At 42.6% G+C, this 20,280-nt stretch overlaps 1 protein-coding gene and 1 pseudogene across 3 annotated transcripts in view; both read right to left on the bottom strand.

Moving 5' to 3' along the window:
- RECK (reversion inducing cysteine rich protein with kazal motifs) overlaps window positions 1-7,002 on the bottom strand; it is a 71,776-nt gene extending 64,774 nt beyond the window's left edge. For 2 of the 3 annotated variants that reach the window (XM_065878763.1, XM_065878762.1), the window contains exon 1: window positions 6,883-6,982. In XM_065878763.1, the coding sequence (XP_065734835.1) occupies window positions 6,883-6,982 (100 nt within the window). Of the gene's footprint in view, window positions 1-6,882 lie in introns of all 3 variants that reach the window. The other variant, XM_065878761.1, reaches the window with a different exon arrangement.
- A 10,419-nt stretch (window positions 7,003-17,421) lies between these two features.
- LOC136125091 (olfactory receptor 13C7-like) lies at window positions 17,422-18,388 on the bottom strand (annotated as a pseudogene).
- Between the last annotated feature and the right edge of the window lie 1,892 nt (window positions 18,389-20,280).

The raw sequence follows: 20,280 nt of genomic DNA, 5'->3' as shown, positions 1-20,280 counted from the left end.
TCATATTTTGCATTCTTATTCCAAAAGTCTGTAATTATAAAATTAATAAAAACCAAAAACTGATTACTAAAGGCCATGTATATTGGGTTTAAGAAGGTATTAATGTAACCTAGAAATATGCGAGTAGAATCATCCAATAATTAGAAACATCAAAGTTTGTCTGCTGGTTTGGACCACATGTCTACTAAAGATAGGCAAGTAAGCAGGAAGCACATGCTCCAGCCACAAGGGAAAAATGCAACTTCTAAGACCAACCAGCATTTAAAAAAAACAAATACACACCCTAATCTAAAGCTAAAATATTCACAGAATTATAGGATTTTTGAAGTTAAAAGAGATTTTGCCACAGAAGCCTCCCAAAAGCTGTAATTCAATTTGGTTAATGAAAAGCCAGTCTTGTTTTCTTTTCTAAAGAAAATAAAGATTCCTTCTAATTAATGTATTCCTAGAGAATTACTAGAACAGAATATATATATCCTGCACTATTGACTAAATCCAAGTTGATAGCGGAAAACAGTCATTTCAAATAAAAAAGACAGTCATTTCAAATAAAAAAGATACATTAATTTTAAAAATCTCATCTTACTTTTAATCAAATGTTTTTTTCTAAAACGGCCTGGAAATTGACAATCACTTTAAAAACATTTAAATGACAACTGCAACTTTAACTTATAAATGCATTCTTACAATTGTCACATTTATCCCTTCAATGATATATATGTTTGTGTATATACATAAAATATATCATCAGCCAAGGAAGAGCCAAACAATAAAATGATTATTTATATACCCACCACCTGGATTCAACACTGCTAACATCTTGTCATACCGCTTTATTTATCTAGACAGATGGATATCCTTCTCCACTGCTTGCCTCATACTGCACTGCTACAACAGCCAATTATGCTCATTCTCTTCTATTATCAATGAGTGCCAGATTAATTTTTTAAATAGACCTTTCATGATGTCACTCTTCTAATCTAAGGGCCTACAGTGGCTTCCTGCTATTCCAGTTCTAAATTTTCCAAGTCGTCTTCTTACCTCCCCTTCCCTGATCTTCTATTACTTTTTAACAAGGAAAGCCTACATTTACCTTGAACACAGCCTTCTGCCTGAAGTGCTTAGTGCCCTCTTTCCTGCTGACATAAATCCTAAACATCTTTCAAGGCTGAAATCTCATCTCAACTCTTAGTAAGCCTTTCTTCTCCAACAACTCCAGGCTATGTTGGTTTTTTGGTTATTTAATGTCTTACGATTCCAGTCAGAACTGGAAGCTTTAACACTTAACTCTAATAATTTCATGTGTGTACTAATGGTATCTCCAGATTGAACAGAAACTATTTGTACCCATTTAGCACAGTGCTCAGCTTGAAAATCTGTATTTATTCATTGGTTAATAAGTAATAATTTCCTATTTATACAATGCATTTTTAATCAGAAAATAAAGTACAAAAAGTTTATTTCTCCCACTATACCACTGCCATACCATATTTCACACGGTGACCAAGCCATGATTTAGCAAACATCATATGAGTTTTTGACCCAGGTCAGAAGATAAGCTGGACCCAATCATATGCACAGGCACAGAGGTATACAGCCAGTTGGTGGTGGGCTCTGCAACTATAAGGTCAAGATGAGCTGGGGCTGAGGAAGTTTTATGGTGTGCAGAAACCATGAGTAAAATGAGGAAGCTGGTTGGTGGAGAGTGTGAAATGCAAGAGATGTACAGACAGACTCTATGAGAGATAGAGAGAGACTGTCTCTAAAAGTAGTCTTGGTTGCTGGCAGCTTTCCAGTTCCCACAGCAGTTCCTGAGGTTGTGCTGTGCTCAACTTCCTATGCTTGGATTTCCATGTGTTCCCTGTTAGATACTATATAACTAGCTCCCTAATCCTGAGCAACCTTGGTTTCTGTTCTTTTGGGGGTCAGAAGAGCCTTAACACATATCATTCATAATTATGAAACAACTAAAGCAAATGACTCCTCAGATCCTCCCTGCAGATGCTAATAGCCAGTACTCTCAGATAATTCCCTTCCCCATTCTATGCCATAGGACACCCATCTGTAAAACAAGGGATCTGAAAATATTAATGTCTGGCTCCCAATGGTATAGTCCATGGTCAAAATGTTTCTCTTAATACTTTTCTTGAAGTCTTCTTCATGTAATCTATGTGCTCTACGGCACCCGTTACTTGACTAAATCACATTTTTCCTCAAATACATTCAGATTTAGAATATAAATGGGTATGTACTAATATAACCACATAAATATTAGCAGTGTAGATATTATACACTTTTTGGTGATATTTAATGTCTGATGTTCTCACTAAACCTTAAACCCCACGAAAGCAGAGACCATGTCTGTTTTTGCTTACCACATTATATACCTAGTGCCTATCACAGTGTCTGGCACTATTAACCCCTTAACAAATATCTGCTGAATGGAATACTTACAGGCATGAAATTAAGTTTAGAAAGCAATGGACCAAGGGGAGTTATTCCTAATATCCATCTTAAACACATACAAAAACGGAAATTTTGATTCTCTTCCTGACTCACCTGCCAACCCTCCAACTTGGTCCTCCCCATCTTCTCAACCTCAGTAAATAGCATTACTTTTCACTAAGTTGCTCAAGGTAAAAATCTATAAATAATCTTTACTGCCTCCTTCCCTCACTTCCCACATCCAATCCAACAGCAATATATCCTGAATCTCTCCTCTTCTATCTCCACCACCACTCTACGGTAAGACATTATCTCCTGCTTCGACTACTAAATGGGCTTCTAGTAGCTCTGCTTTTACTCCTACCCTATTACGATCACTTTTTTTCATTCAGCAGCCCACGTGATCTAAAATAGAAATCAAAGCACTTATCTCTTTCTTAAAAGTCCATTGGTTTTTATTTGCATATAGAATAAAATCCACAGTCCTTACGTGGCTTTTTGCAAGGCCCAGCACCATCTAGCCCTGGTTTACTCTCCTGCTCACTATGTTGCAACCGTACTGACCTACTGTTCTTTCTTGCCTTAGGGCCTATGTACTTCCTGGTCTCCACCCAGGCCTTTTCTAAAGGACAGCACCTTCGGTCTTCAGATTTCAGTTCAGAACCTTAACTTCTCAAAGAAGCCATTCTTGTCATCACTATGTTAAGAACCACTCCCCTCTACGCCAGGGGTCCCCAACCCCTAGCCATGGACTGGTGGCCCTGTTAGAAACTGGGCCGCACAGCAGGAGGTGAGTGGAGCGCTAGCGAGTGAAGCTTCAGCTGCTGCTCCCCCACTGCTAGTATTACCGACTCAACCATCCCCCTCCCCCCGCCCCCCACCCCGTGGAAAAACTGTCTTCCACGAAACCGGTCCCTGGTGCCAAAAAGGTTGGGGACTGTTGCTCTACGCTACCATCTATGTATTTCCTTCACAGCATATTTAACCCTACCAGAAATCATTTTATTTAACTGTTTATTGTCTGTCTCCCCTCTGCTAGAGTAAGCCCCTTGAGAGCAGCAACCCTGCACGTAGAACAGTGCCTGGCATATAGTAAGCATGCAAATATTTTTTGAATAAACAAACCCCTGTAGTATCTGTTTTGCTCTTTAAAAAAAACACATTTATAATAAATAAAAACCACCTCCTTGATATTGTCCCACTTTCTTCCAGAAGTGGCATATGGTGAAAAGTATGGTTAATGAAAGACTGTTTAAATCTATGGATATAAGATAGAAACTTTTAGTAGCACACCAGAATAAACTGTCATATCTGGTCTATCACCAACTCTAGCTCTTTGTACAGTGTGGGCCAAGATAGTTCTTAGGGAAGAGAATCTGCTTCTTATTACATTCCTCCAGATAGGCGGTTGCTTTTTCTAGCTTAAAATTCATTACATTCTTTTTCAGGATTCTAGGCTGACTATTACATAATTTCTTAAATGTCAACTTATTGAAACCTAGCCCTTAATGTTACATCTTTCTCTCTTTTGTACTATTAGAAAATATCTTAAATAGAAACAGAGCTAATATCAGGTGCCATGACACACAGATCCTGAGACTGCAGCATAGGGTTCCATCTCATCCTCCAAAGGGAACACTAGAGGTGCTGGGGAGGACAGCTGGGGGTGTTGAGGAGACCAGAAAGTACACAGGATAGGATGTGTGGCATTACTCCAATGAGGAGGGTGTGGCCAAACTTCACAGGAGATAATAATAATTGAGCAAGTCAAATGATTCCTTCCCCCACCCCCTCTCCCCCAACAGGAACAAAAATCTCCAAGTCAGAACGGATGAGACTTGTGTAACACTTTATACCAGAGGAGACAGGAGTACCCAACTTTGGATGGGGTAAGGAGATGGGAAAGAAGACTGTCTGAGCAGGAATATAAGTCAGGCCTTCAATGAAATACAATTTAATATTGCGTTCTTAATTTTTGTTTAGGATTGAAGAACGTTTTCCACAGTTTATACAAATCCACAGTGGAAGCCTTTGTCCATTGTATTACTCAACGTCCTTTATGTAAGGAACCAGGCAATATATGCCTAAGAATTTAGTACAAGGGACAAATCTCACTTTTACATCAAACTTGGAATTTTTCTTCTTACCAAACAATGCAAACTCTATATTGTCATGGACTTTTTGAATTGGTAGGGCCTTTAGAAATCATCTAGCCCAGAATTTTCTAAAGTGTGCATTAGGTGTTATGAAGAAAAAAAGAGTTCTTTAAGCAAACAAGTTTCTTTCTTTCTTTGCATAATAATTTTATTGAGATATAAATCATGTTAAATTAATAAAACAAGGAGGCCATTAGACTGAGGCAGCTTCAATGCCTCAGTAGCCTACCTAAGCAAACCAAAACCTAAGCCTATAGTGCCCCAAGGTTAAGAAATCAGAACCCTAAGGACAATCAATCGCAAACAGCCACCTGGACTTTCCCAAATAAGGCACCTGCTCAAGCTATAACCAATCGAATATTTCCTTGCTTTGTTTCCACCTCTTCCATAAAAGTCCTTCCCCTAGCTCCTGTTACTTCCCATTTGGCACTGCCCAATTCAAATCAATTTTTGCTCAAACTCTTAACATTTTAATATGCCTCAGTTTATCTTTTAACAATCATATACCACAAAATTCATCCTTTTGAAGTGTACAATTCAGTTGTTTTTAGTACATTTACAGAACTGTGCTCACCACTTTCCAATTCTGAACATTTTCATCACCCTAAAAGAAACCCCATACCCATCAGCAGTCAGTTGCCCATTTCTCTATTCTCCCAGCAACAAGTTTCTTTACTACAGGAATACTTGCGAATTATTATGAATCTAACGTGTTTGTGAATTTATAAGAGAGGGGTACAGTGTACAGTGTTTCCCAACCTTAAGAGCTAACATTTCAGTGCTTACTATATGCTATTCTAAATGCTATACATGTATTACCTCAACTCTCACAATAACATCTATGAGAATTTCTGTATACAATAAATGTGGATACTAAAGCACAAAGAGACTAAGGCTAACTAATTTGTTCAAATATTCTTAACTATATTCTACCCTGCTATCTCCCACAGAATTGACTAGTTGTAGAATAAGAATGGACAACTAATTTTCTAATGAACCATAACTTTGAAAGTGCTTCAGTTCAATTTCTTTAACTTAATGAGAAAAATGGGACCCAGAAAGGTAAGCTGATTTAGCTACGAATACACAGCATTCTCTCTCTCTCTCCTTTGATTTGTCTAATTGACAGCTTGTTAGAATCCAATTATAATTAACTATCTAACCCCAGGTTCCTGACAATCCTCTCCTTTCTCCAAATACTCTTGACTTAAAAAAAACAAAAAAACCTTTAACATTGTAAGCTACCTTATAACCTTGAGACTGATTTTGCTCTTTCTAGGTGTGTCTCCCTGTAAGCAATGCACTTCTCCACCACTTTTGCATGTATAAATCCCAGCCATCTTTTAATATCTAGTGCAGTTGGGGCGTCACTCAATTTTCTTCCTGCCCTAGGTGGACATCATCCATCATCTCTCTCCCTCTGTGCACTCACAGCCCTTCATCTCCTCTGGACCCTTCTGCCTTGAATTCGAGCTGCTCATGTCTTGTTGCACCCCACCTCCTAGCCAGAGCTGCTGGAAAGCAGGAGATGGCAACAACTCCTAAAAGCCCAGCACAAAAGAGACACTCAATAAGCACTGAACAGCTTGCTATGTACTAGTGGTCTAATTCCTCTAGAGCAAGAACTAAACTTTCCTCAAGCCAGTAAGCCCCCAAAGAGTCAGCTTACTGAATTTTAATCTGTCTCCTGCCAGAGCCCAGCGCTGTCTTGGACACACAGCATACCCACAGCAAACGGCAGCAGAATCGGATTTAGGAGGCTTGGATCTATTCTCTTCTGAGACTTCAGAAGTCAGGCAGGCTGCAGGGCCCATCAATGCTCGCTGCCCGAGGTCGGCCTTTCTGAACCGCGGGTCAAGGAACAAGCAACAATAACTGGCCAGGGCGGGGGTAAGGCGGCGGCACCTCATAAATCCTATCCGACCCTCGCGACGATCCTGGGCAAAGGCATTTCACTCTCTTCGTACAGTGACCCGAGCCGGGTGAGGGGATAAGGGCTGAGCTGGGGGCCCCTGCTCGATGGGTGACAGAATAAGGCCTCGAACCCGGGTCACCGCTCCCAGTTCAGCAGATCAGGGCGGGGAGAGCGAGCGTGGAGAGGGGTCCTGCTCGTCCCGCCTCAGCTCCTCCTGCAGCCTGCTGGGACCTCCGGACCCCGGGTCACCGGACTTGGGCCGGGTCTGGGGGTCGCCGGCACCCCCGCCCCCTGCCCCGCGCCATCTTGGAGCGCTGAGGCGGCCGCTCCGGACCGCCCCGAACCGCTGCTCCAGCAGTTACTCACCCGCACTGCCCGGGTCCAGGCCCCCTGCCACCTCCGCGACCCCTGCCACGGCCAGGAGAAGCAGTAGCGCGCCTCGCGGGGAGGCCCGGACGGTCGCCATGTCCGGGCCGGGGGGTCCGGAGCCGCGGGATGCTCGGACCCAGCCTGCCCGCCGCCGCAACTCGCGGAGGCCCCGCCCCGGCGCCCTGGGCCCTTGGTGATTGGCTGCGGCGTGCTGAAGCCCCGCCCCTCGGCCGCACAGACTTTCCGAAACCTGCTGGGGGCGGGAACCTGCCCGAGACCCGGGCTCTTTGTTAAGGCCCAGCTGTGTGTCGGCTTCTGCCGCGGAGTACCGCAGCCAGCGTTCTCCAAGAGGGGAGTCGGAGGATGTCAGAGCTGGAACCGCCCTTGGAACGCCTGGTCCTCCCGAGGTTTGCAGATGTGGTCACTGAGGCTCAGAGAAGAGACCATCTGCTCCAGGTCACACTGCAAGTTCGCCTGAGAACTGGGGCATAAGCCAAGGCTGAACCAAAAGGACTTGTCCCTTTCACGTACCTTCAATGGTCTTAAAATCCTTTCTGCCAGACGCTGCCTCACACCCAAAGAAGGCGTGCCACCCGGGACAACTCCTGAAATTGGAGGGAATCTGCCGCGGACACGGTCCCCTGACAAGGGCCCGAGGCCCGAATTCGCCACCAAAGCTCTTTGGCACGTGTAGCCTCAATGTGTCTTTGATATTCTAGGTACCTATTCCTATCAGGAAAATGTGGGGAGAGAAATGCTTGTATATCTAAATATGGAGAGCCTTGAATGTCAGGTTGGGTTTCGACTTTTAAAAGACAATTTGGAGGTGGGTCCCCACTCCACCCCTTACCCCCACAGCTCCTGTGGGGTATGTTTGAGAGGATTCACTTGCTATCAAATCGTTTTCCACCCTGGTCCCTCTCTCCCTCCTCCTCTCCCTCTCTTTTCCGTTTGTGAATTATGTTAATACCTTTTTCCATTCCCCTTCCTTTAAAAAAAACATAACCACAGTTACATTTTAAAATACCTAATGCTAAATATCCAGTAAGTTTACATTTTCATTATTGTCTCATAATTTCCTTTTACAGTTTTTCAAGTTCCAACCAATGTCCATATACTGAAATTGGTTTGTATGTCTTTTAGGTATCTATTCCCTCTCTTTTAGGTTTACAAAAGGAAAACATAAATAAGTTACAATAATCTTTCTAAAACATTTGCTGTGGCAACAATTCTCTTGCTCCTCTGAGAGGCCGCCTCTTTACTTACAAGATAGAATGATGTACAGTTATTCGATGTGGTGTCAGAGGTTCTCAGCATTTAGACCCAGTCACCTTTACCACTTCATCCCACCTTACTCCCCACTCCTCCCCAGGAGAGAAGAGTCAAAAATCCTAGAGTTGCACTAATATGGTAGCCACTAGCCACATGTGGCTGTTGAGTACTTAAGATGTGGCAAGTCCAAGTTGACATGTGCTGGAACCAGATTTGGAAGACTTAGTATGAAAACAATAATGTAAAATGTTACTAACATTAATTTCACCTTTTTTTTTAACTTGTTTTTGTTTTACATAGGCTTTATTTTTTAGAGCAGATTTAGGTTCACAGAAGAACTAAGCAGAAGGTACAGAGATTTCCCATACACCCCCTTTCTCAGCATAACAACATATGCACAGACTCCTCCACTATCAACGTCCCACACCACCGTGGTTCGTTTGTTGCAACTGATCAACCTGCATTGACACATCATTATCACCCAAAGTCCATAATTTACCTTAGGGTTCATTCTTGGTGTTAACACATTCTGTGGGTTTGGCCAAACGTATAACAACATGTAGCCACCATTATTCTTTTTACTTTTTTAATGTGCCTTTTAGAAAACTTACAATTACATGTGTGGTTCACTCTGGCGTTTACATAGTTCTGTTGTACAGTGCTGGTGTAATTATCTTTCATTCTAAACAAAGGTTAATGCTTCGAGGTCATCTTTAAAATGGAACTTTAAAAGAATGTTACTGACCAATGATTTTGTCCTGAGCTCAAAAACATCTTTCAGTATTTTAGATAAATAAACCCCATCAAATCTTTTGATTCATCTTTGTGTAGTATAATTTCCCCATCATTTTACTTTTAATTTGTTTTATATTTAAAGTAAGTTTCCTGTAGAAATCATATAGTTGGTTGCTTTTTTTCTTTTTAATTTAATCTCACAATTTGTCTTTTAATTGGAATGTTTAGATCCTTTTGATTTAATACAACTATTGATATGGGTGAGTTTAAATCTATCTTGCAATTTGTTTTCTATTTTCTCCATTTGTTCCTTTTTCCTTTTTTCCACTTTTCCTACCTCCTTTTAGAATAATAAAGTGTTTGGAGTGTTGTTTTTATGATTTCATTTTATCTCCTCTATTGGCTTATCAGCTCTACTTCTTTGCTTTATTTTTCAGTAGGTGCGCTGGGGTTTATAGTATACAGTTTAACTTATTACACTCCACCTTCAAATAATCATCACAGGGCTTCCCTGGTGGCGCAGTGGTTGAGAGTCCGCCTGCCGATGCAGGAGACGTGGGTTCGTGCCCCGGTCTGGGAAGATCCCACATGCCGCAGAGTGGCTAGGCCCGTGAGCCATGGCCGGTGAGCCTGCGCGTCCGGATCCTGTGCTCCGCAACGGGAGAGGCCACAACAGTGAGAGGCTCATGTACTGGAAAAAATAAATAAATAATAATAATTACTTCATGTCAAATGTAAGAACATGACACCAGTATACTTCCATTTTCCCCTCCCATCTTTTGTGCTAATGTTATCATACATTTTGCTTCCACACACTGTTATTATTTTGCTTTAAATAGTCAATTATTTAAATAAGAGATTATAAAATGAGAAACAATGTGTTTTAAATTTATTTATTTATTGGCTGTGTTGGGTCTTTGTTGCTGCGTGCGAGCTCTCTCTAGTTGTGGCGAGCGGGGACTACTCTTCGTTGTGGTGCATGGGCTTCTCATTGCAGTGGCTTCTCTTGTTGCGGAGCACAGGCTCTAGGCATGCAGGTTTCAGTAGTTGCAGCACGCGGGCTCAGTAGTTGTGACTCTTGGGCTTAGTTGCTCCGCAGCATGTGGGATCTTCCCAGACCAGGGCTCAAACCCATGTCCCCTGCATTGGCAGGTGGATTCTTAACCACTGCACCACCAGGGAAGTCCCAACAATGTGTTTTATATTTACCCACATGTTAAGCATTTCTAATGCTCTTCATTCCTTTATGTAGCTCAAAATTTCTCTCTAGTATCTAGAGGAAGAGAAACATTTTTATTAAGAACATGGCAAGTTTTGCTGATTTTAATTAACTAGGACCCCATACATTGGTTTTGGGAATTTATGCATAGTAAACTCCTGAAGTTAATCTTTAATGGAAATAATTTTTCTGGGTTTATTTAGCCTAAACACATTTTCTTATCACAAATTGACCTATCTTGATAAGGGATAGGTCCATTTTGAATTCTTTAAGACTTTATAAAGTCATATATATATATATATATATATATACACACACACGTATATATGTATACACACACGTATATATGTATACACACATACATGTATACACACATATATGTATACACACATGTATATGTGTATACATATACATATATGTATACACACACACATATATATGGTGGGCCAATTTTTTGAAATATTAATATATTTTAAGTATATTCCCAGTAATTTCTTTACTAAAACTAGACATGAGAGCAAGGCATTCATTTCCTCAGGGATGATTATTAGAGTAGAGAAGTACACAAAGAAGATAATTCCTAGGTTTTTGGTTTTAAAAACAAGACATCTGAAATTCCCAGAGACAGTGGTTTTAAGAGTAAAAGCTTTTGAGATATCAGAACCTAGCCCCAAAGGCTGAGGGTGTAAAATATTTGTCTGAACAATGGACTTGTGGGTATACCGTGGTCAGTCAATGCAATCCCTCCACCCCCATCATTCCCCAACAACTTGACTCCCTCTGATGGGGGAGGAGGAGAGCCACTGGAGAAGGGAGGCTACTGTGGGCTGGGACACAGAACCCCAGAAAGGCTTGAGAATGTGAGATAAGAGGGTATCTGAGCCTCGTTTCCCATGGAGCTCAGGGAAGTGACACACCTCATAAAGTTCCACTGCACTGAGCATGATGGGAGTGTAGAGGAGAAATGGCTGCAGGTATGTACTGTTCCTCGCTCCCCACCTAAAGTGACACAGAAGAGGAGCTGAGTGTTTTCTATGCCCTTTGAGAGGGGCAAGGCAGGAGCTGAGAGCCTGAAGACGCCTCAAGATCAGAATGAGGAGGCTGTAGCTGGTATTTGCATGGTCTATACACTGGACACCAGGTGAGAATGCAGATGTCAACAGGGATTGATGATGACAACTGAGGACCAGATGTCCTGCCTTCTTCCTCAGTCCCAGTTGGTGGGTTTGATTCTGTATTTTCCTCTCAAAACTCGGGAGGGGGCTGGGGAGAGGCCTTGACTAAGCTGAGATCCTACTGAATTGACTGAGATTAAGTTTTAGTCGTTCAGCAGGAAGGGGACTCGCAGAGACAAGTAGCTGTCCATCAAAGATTTGTGCAGCCCTTCTAGAAATTGTCGCTTGGAAGCAACTGCCCAGCCAGAGCAAACATTTTCTAAGTGCCATCATGTTCTCTGTTGATTTTCTAACTGTGAATATGGCCTTGGAAAACAAAGGATCCCATGACCTGGAGCAGAATCGGTGTATCTGAAAGCCCCGTTGACCCCTATATTGAGATCTCACAGGAAGGAGAGAAGCCCTAATGCCAAGGCATCCAACACCAACACGTTATACAATTTAGCATTGTGACCTTAGTCTGTGATACTGGTACAATATCCTGCCAGCCTCCAGTGAGCCCTCTAAAGATATGAGCTTGTGAGTATGAAATTGTCCCCATTCTCTACTTTTCTTGCCTGCTTATTTCGTTAATTTTCAAACTTAAAAAATATTATTTTTATTTTTTAGCAGTGGAATCCTTTTTCCAACAAAATCTTAGAGTCCTGCCATACAAAATAGAAAAAAGCTGTGTTTTAGTGCTACATTTATTTTCTAAGTTCAAATTTATAATAATTAATAATAATTAACTGGTTCCAAGATAATAAATGAGAATTCAAAGATAATAAATGAGACTTTGATGAACACAAAAACTTGAAATCTGGAATTATGTATGATAATTGCAGTCACAGTTTGGGCTTCCATTTCTGTATTTTGTTTTGGTTGCCTGCTGTAAGAGAAAATCCTGATTGATACAGATGAGTAGTTTGCAAAGGGTCATGGTTTTTGAACTAGCCCACCTTGCAATCTCAGACTACTCTTTGTTCAAATTAAGATGGTACCTTGAAAATGAAGTACTGAGAGATTTTAATTTCAATATTGACTAATGAACACTCATGGCCATACCAAGACCTGCACATGGATATTTATAACAGCTTTGTTCATAACTGCCAAAATTTGGAAGCAACCAAGATGTCCTTTAATAGGTAAGTGGTTAAACAAACTGTGGTACAATGGAAGATTATTCAGCAATAAAAAGAAATGAGCTATTAAGCTACAAAAAGACATGGAGGAAACTTAAAAGCATGTTACTAAGTGAAAGAAGCCAATCTGAAAAGGCTACATACTAAATGATTCCAACTCTGTGACATTCTGGAAAAGGCAAAATTATGGAGACAGTAAAAAGATTAGGGGTTGCCAGGGGTTAGAGGGGGAGGGAGGGATGAAGAGGCAGAGCACAGAGGATTTTCAGAACAGTTAAAGCATTCTGTACAAAACTATAATGCTGGATACATGTCATTACACATTTGTCCAAATCCACAGAATGTACACTGAGTGAACTCTAAACTATGAACTCTGGGTGATGATGTGTCAATGCAGGTTCACTGATTGTAACAAAGATACCATTCTGCTGCTGGATGTTGATAGTCGGAGAGGTTGTGTGTGTGGGGGGACTGGGTATATGGGAACTCTCTGTACTTCCTGATCAGTTTTGCTGTGAACCTAAAACTGCTCTAAAAAACAAACTGTATTGATTTTTAAAATGCCCATTAGACATTAAAAATAAGAAAAAATATTGATTTACTAGTAAGTTTGGATAACTGCTCAAATTCCTTATCATAAATGTAGTCAGAGAAGTAACACCCCAAATGTATGGTTAATCCCAATACTATTTATAATGTGACATTATTACTGTGTGACCAGTTACATGTTCCCTTGTTATTGTGCAATTGGCTATGACACCATGATGAGAACATGTACCAAGCAGATGATTCTGAGCCTTGCCCAACACTTAATTGGGAACAGTGCACATCTGTACTCCCTGGTACAATTATAAATGAGCAGTTGAGCATAGGCTTGGATTAGGGAAAAGATCAGTGCAGAATTACACTTTTTCTAATTGACAGATTTAAAGAAGATAAAATAAATATGAAGAGATGGCAGGAAAAGATTTATTCTGAGGTCTATGCAAAGGAGTCAACTCAACAATACACATGCTATTGTGGTAGTGGCCTCTTGTGTGCCAAAACTCAAAATGTAAGTTTGCATGTGTCCATGGTCTTACTACATATTAAAAGTCATTTAGAATATATATACATATATATAAAAGAAACTCAAATCAAATACTTGCAGAACCCAACAAACCTCCATGTGGGAGAAGTTTGATTCTTGTTTGATCAGACTATATTATTCAAGAGTTTTGTGCGATGTATGTTCGAATATGTCTCTTTTAATTCTGATAACCCTCTTTCTCTTCCAGAATAGTGAATCATGCACTCTTACCCAGCTGGAATAAATATGTCATTCTGTTCTCTTTTTGTTTTGTGTAATCATGATGGTGTCTTATGTTTAATTCTAATCCATCCTAAGTTTATGGTAGCGTGTGGTGTGATGTATGGATCAAAGGCAAACCTTCATTCAATTGAATGTTGCTGCTGTCCCACTATTTATTAAAAAGTGCTTCCTTCTTCATGCTATTAATTTTGACCTGACATATGTATTAGATTCTTATAGTTGGAATTAATTTTCTGGTATCTCTGATAATCACTGATTTTACAAAACTTTTAAAAATAGCCATTTTTAAAAACATTCAGTAATTGTTACTTTGTAATAAGTTCAAATCTGGCAGGAAGACTCTAACATCATTACTTTCAAAATTATTTTTGGTTGCATTGGGTCTTCGTTGCTGCACACGGTCTCTCTAGTTGCGGTGAGCAGGGGCTGCTCTCCGTTGCGGTGCACAGGCTTCTCATTGCGGTGGCTTCTCTTGTTGTGGAGCACAGGCTCTAGACACGCGGACTTCAGTAGTTGTGGCTCGCAGGCTCTAGAGTGCAGGCTCAGTAGTTGTGGCGCACGGGCTTAGTTGCTCCACGGCATGTGGGATCTTCCCAGACCAGGGCTCGAACCCGAGTCCCCTGCATTGGCAGGCAGGTTCTTAACCACTGCACCACCAGGGAAGTCCCGTTCAATTATTCTTCACTAGCAATTTATGTAGTTGAGTACAGTCTTCTGGGGAATTTATTTATTGTTTGTTTGTTTGTTTATTTTGGCTGTGCCGGGTCTTAGTTGCAGCATGTGTGATCATCGTTGCGGCACTTGGGATCTTTAGTTGCAGCATGTGGACTTTTTAGTTGTGGCATGCATGCGGGACCTAGTTCCCCTAACCAAACCCAGGCCCCCTGCGTTGCAGCACGGAGTCTTACCCAGTGGACCACCAAGGAAGTCCTGGCTTCTGGGGAATTTAAAATATTAAATAACTTCGTTTCTAAGCCCAGGTTTCCTATTGGCCTTACCGCAGACACAGTGAAATTTGAATCATTGTGGTGGGGGGTAGAGACCAGGAGTATGCATATGAAAGAAGTTCTACTTGTTACTAGTTGAGAGCTTCCCCCTTAGAAATTAAGGCCATTGTTTTGTATTTATACTCTCAAGCCCCTGGTCAGTCACTCCGCCTTCCTTTATATTCCAACAACATGCATCATTTTTTCCTTGACACAGTCTGTCACGTCTGGAATTTTGTTTTTTCCCAATTATTTGGTACTCATTACTACTGCAAATAGGATATTATTTCTGTTTTGTTTTTTTGTTCTATACTGATGGTATGTCGGAATACAATTGATTTTTTTTTTTTTTTTTTTTTTTTTTTTTTTTTTTTTTTTTTACGGTATGCGGGCCTCTCACTGTTGCGGCCTCTCCCGTCGCGGAGCACAGGCTCCGGACACGCAGGCCCAGCGGCCACGGCCCACGGGCCCAGCCGCTCAGCGGCACGTGGGATCCTCCCAGACCGGGGCACGAACCCGCGTCCCCTGCATCGGCAGGCGGACTCTCAACCACTGCGCCACCAGGGAAGCCCTACAATTGATTTTTGAGAAGTTATTTCTGTCTCCTTAACTTTTCTGAACTCATATTACTGATAATATTTTTCTGGTTAATTTTTAGAAATACAATTTTGTTTTCCACAAAATTTTACATCCGTTTCTTTCTCTGTTATATTTATGCCTCTAATTTTGCACTTAACACTGTTGTATCTATTTGCACTTGCACTTGACTGCACTTTTAGAGCTATTTGAAGTGGGAACGGCTGGTTTCTGGTCTAGCATGGAAGAAGCTTGGAAGACACCACTCTGTACTAACAAGTGAAAAGCTGAACAAACTGATAAACCAAAAATTCTTCTTAGACCTGTAAGAGAAGAGAGGTCACAGGGCAAACTGCTGCACCCAGAGTGGAGAGAGCAGCCTCGGTTGCCGATGCTGGAGGACTTGGCACACGCCGGAGTTGCTTCCCTGCCTCTCCCTTCAGACCCTTGGCCCTAGTCGCACATCTTGCAGAGCCTGCTACTCAAAGTGTGGTCCGAAGGGCAGCAGCATAGGCATCACCTGGGAACTTGTCAGAGATGCAGAATCTCCAACCTCACCTCAGACTCAATGAATCTGAACTGGCATTTTCATAACATTCCCAGGTGAATCAGGAGCACGTTAAAGTTCCAGAAGCACTGATCTCAGGAGCTTGCAGAAATGTCCACCAGATGGCGGGTTTGCAGCAGGCACAGGTATCCAGAGCCACAATCAGCCCACCCAAGTCTCCTTCAAATAGTGCCCTAAGTGGCCTTAGAAATTTGGAGCCATTGCTCATGATCTGTGAAGGATGGGGAGAGAACCCAGAGAAGATCCCTAATCAATGAGCGGCAGTTTGTGGGGTGTGAGCCATGAACTACTCCTCTCTGGGCTTTTCCCAAGGTGTTTTTACACTCATTGTCTAGTGAGAGGGATGGGCCATAAGCTCTTATTTTACAGACAAAGGAATTAAGGTCCAGAGAGGGAAAGCAATTTAGCCAAGCGCTCAGCAGTGGCAAATGGTGTTGGAGGTGGAATTGGAACGCAGGTTTCTGGCTGCCTGGCCTGGGCTGAGAGCACCTCTAGATGGACAGGGCAGGATGGTTCAGCCCCAGTCTATGCTGACCTGGCTGATCCTTCCCTGTCTTCTCCCACCCAGTTGCTCTTTGAACAGCTATCTTGTTTTCTCTGGGAGTGATAGAAGCAGCTGTTGTAATAATACAATAATTTGGAATGTTAATGGGCTTTTCCCAATACTGAGGGCTCTGGACTTAACCTCCAGGGGAACAAAGCATCAGACTTAATTGGGAACAAACAGGACAAGCCATGGTCCCCAGACGGTCACCCTGGGAATCTTGATGGTCCCTGAGTCAATGGCTAGGACCAGCTATGAGACTCTTACATGAACTTTCATCCCAACCCATTTAGTTTTGTCTTTTTAGTTATAAGAACAAAGAGTCAGCTTCTGGTTGCAGAGGATCTTAGATTTCATTGGCATAAAGTAGCTATGATGTGACGTCACCGTGGTTATGCACAAAGCCAACAACTAGCCAGCATTTCTAGAAATGCGAAGCTCTTTCCTTCTAGATTCTTAGATAGAAGATTCCATTGCCTATGTAACAAGGGGAGGAGGCCCAGTTTACTTTTTAGTCTTATTCACATGGTCCACAACATGAATCTTGGGAGACTCCCTTCTCTACACTGGGTTCCCACTTCCCCAGGAGGACTGAGGAGTTTGGAGATCATGTGTTCTGGCAGCGTGGAATTCCATGACAGTCACTCAGATAGGTGTTTCTTTTTTTTTTTTTTTTTTAATTTAAATTTCTTTTTTAAAAAATTAATTTTTATTGGAGTATAGTTGCTTTACAATGTTGTGTTAGTTTCTTCTGTACAGCAAAGTGAATCAGCTATACATATATCCACTCTTTTTTGGGTTTCTTTCCCATTTAGGTCACCGCAGAATACTGAATAGAGTTCCCTGTACTATACAGTAGGTTCTCATTAGTTATCTATTTTATACATGGTATCAATAGTGTATATATGTCAATCCCAATCGCCCAATTCATTCCCCCTCCCCTCTTTCCCCCTTGGTATCCATACGTTTGTTCTCTACATCTGTGTCTCTATTTCTGCTTTGCAAATAAGATCATCTATACTATTTTTCTAGATATACAAGGCAACATTACTCAGGTGTTTCTGACATACAAAGGTCTTCACAGAAGCCTTTACATCTTTGTTCCTTAGGCTGTAGATGATGGGGTTGAGCATGGGAGTCACCACCCCATAGAAGAGGCAGATGAGCTTGCCTGCAAGGTCCTGTTTATCTGTCCCCAGTGCGTCCTTAGACTTGGGCTTGGCATACATAAAGACAATGGTCCCATAAAATATGATCACAACTGTGAGATGGGCAGAGCAGGTGGAGAAGGCCTTTTTCCTCCCCTCTGCTGATCCTCAGGATGGTAGCAATCATGAACACACAGGAGAAAAAGATGAGCAGAACTGGGATGCCCAGGAAGATCACATTGGCCACAACCATGCTGATCACATTGATGGAGATGTCAGCACAGGCCAACTTCAGGACAGCCAGCATCTCACAGGTGAAGTGGTTGATGACGTTGTCCCCACAGGAGGGCAGTCGTATTGCAAGAGATGTTTGAACCCCAGTGTTGATGATACCAGCTGCCCAGGAGCTGGCCATGGGCACATAGGCAGCCTTGCTCATGACCACAGAGTACCTCAGGGCGTTGCAGATGGCCACGGAGCGATCAAACGCCATCATGCTCAGGAGCACATACTCTGTGGTTCCCATAGCAAAGGAGAGGAACATCTGCCCAAAACAAGCTGAGAAGGAGATGGTTTTCCTGGGGGTCAGGAAGCTGTCAAGGATGAGGGGGACTGAGGAGGTTGTGTAGCAGATGTCCAGGAAGGAGAGGTTCCTCAGGAAGAAGTACATAGGCTTGCGTAGGCGGGAGTCCAGGATGGTCACCAGGATGAGGACCCCGTTGCCCAGCAGGGTCACGAGGTACATGGACAGGATGAGCACAAAGAATATTTTCTCCAGCTTTGGGTGGGCTGAGAGGCCCAGGAGAATGAATCCCACCAGGCGGGAGGTCCAATTGGACCTGGCCATGGTGCATCTGCTCTGTCACCTGCAGGAACTCAGGTCAACCTCAGCACCCTCTGACTCTGCAGTTGCTGGCTTGCTAGTGAGGAACGCCCTCTCCGCTAAGCAAAAGGAAAACAGCTTTAACAATGGATGGACTCTCTGTGATTCTCAGTACAATTCAGGGGACTAGAAAGGAATCTACTTTGTCATCTTAAGCCACTCTCTGTGTGAGAGACATTCGAGATGCCCATGTGGTGATTTAATTTACCTGATTAGACATATTCATTTCTACTGGTATATGCTGGATGATGGACTTATCTTGTTAAATCTTGTTATCTTGTTAAATCTTGGTCAGAAAAGTGAGATGAGATTCACTTCATGTTTTTCTCCCTTGGTGCCCAGGGCTGGTGAAATGATCAGCCCTGAATCTACAGCTCTTGGCAGGCTTTCTTCTCTTCATGTTACCCTCATAGAAACATCTGACCTTCCCCTTATCCTCCTGTAATAGACAGCCCAGGTCCCAGGCCATCCTCTCATCTGTCCTTTACGCCATCCTGTCTTCCTCTCTCCATTCATCAGCCAACATGACTCACTCGCACATGACAGAAAATCCACAGCCTTTCAGGGAAGGATGCATTGGCTCCAGAATAGACTACAGTTCCAAGGAGGGGGCACTGATAGGTCACTTTGGAAGGGCAAGATGGACAGGAAGGCCACCTGGGGAAGATGACATCCAATCAGGTCCTTGATGGAGGCTGAGGGCTGGGCTTGGGCAGCTGTGTTGTGGAGTGTGGTTGCATTCTAAGGCGCTTATCATCCCCCTGGCTGTAGTGCTGTCCTGGCCAGTTTGCACTGATACCCTGGGAAGCCAGGCTACATTAACAGCCACTATCTCAGCCTCCAGAGAGCTCCAATACCCTGGGTAGCTTCTCATACCATTGCCACTGAAGTCAGGCTAATGCCTCATCCCTGACTTTAAAGACTTCAGCCTTGGAAAAGGGACTTCCAAACATCTAGTCTCCCTGAATTTTCCTTTTTACATCCAAGCTGCTACTACCCAGTGTTTGCTTGATCCCATCCACCAATGAAGATCTCATCACCTTTTTAGGAAGCCAATTCTAGCTTTATACATCTTTTATCATCTGAAAAATTTGTCTCTTGGGTCAAGTCTCTTTATATTTTCCCAGTTTTAGTCCTAGTCCTGCTCTCTGGGGACACATAGAGCATGTCACCCCTTTCTGCCCCATAATAGCTCATCAGAGGTCTAAAGATAATGGTTCTCTTAATTCTCCTCTTTTCCTAGGTTACACGCTGGGCCAAGGAAATCCAAATATCTGTGATGGAATCCAGGCATCAGGACTTTTTAAAGCTCCCCAGATGGTTTCAATGTCCAGACAAGGCTGAGAACACTATCCTAACTTTGTATTCCCAGGTATTCCATTCTGCCCTTACGACCTTTTGAAAACAAACAGACAAACAAATGAAAAGCATTCTTTAGAGACTTGCGTGATTTCTTCCTGGACATTTGCCTGATCAAAAGACTTCCCCAGAATAAGCAATGTCCACTGACAGGTTTTGAGGACAACCTCACCCTCCTTGGGTTTTTCTGAGGCCCTATTACCAGCCGTGTTATCCCCTCTGCCCCTAAATGCAAAGGTCAGGCTAGATGACTGAATGCCCATCACGCCTGACCTCTTCCCCACACAGCTGGCGTCTGCAGGAGCTCTATATGGGGCCCCATACCTCCGAGGTCAGAGTCCTTCTCCGATCCAGGGGTTGGATGTCATGAATCCCCTTGAGCAGCTCCTATTCCACTGGAGGAAGGAAACCATTTGGTTTATTCATGACTGGAATCATGGTTCCAACCTCCCCCTTCCTAAGAATAAAGAATGCTTCCCTTTGGCATCACTTAAGCC

This window comes from Phocoena phocoena, chromosome 6, assembly GCF_963924675.1.
Source record: "Phocoena phocoena chromosome 6, mPhoPho1.1, whole genome shotgun sequence".
Classification (NCBI taxonomy): domain Eukaryota; kingdom Metazoa; phylum Chordata; class Mammalia; order Artiodactyla; family Phocoenidae; genus Phocoena; species Phocoena phocoena.
Note: the sequence above shows the minus strand (reverse complement) of the source record. Positions and strands in the feature narration are given on the sequence as shown.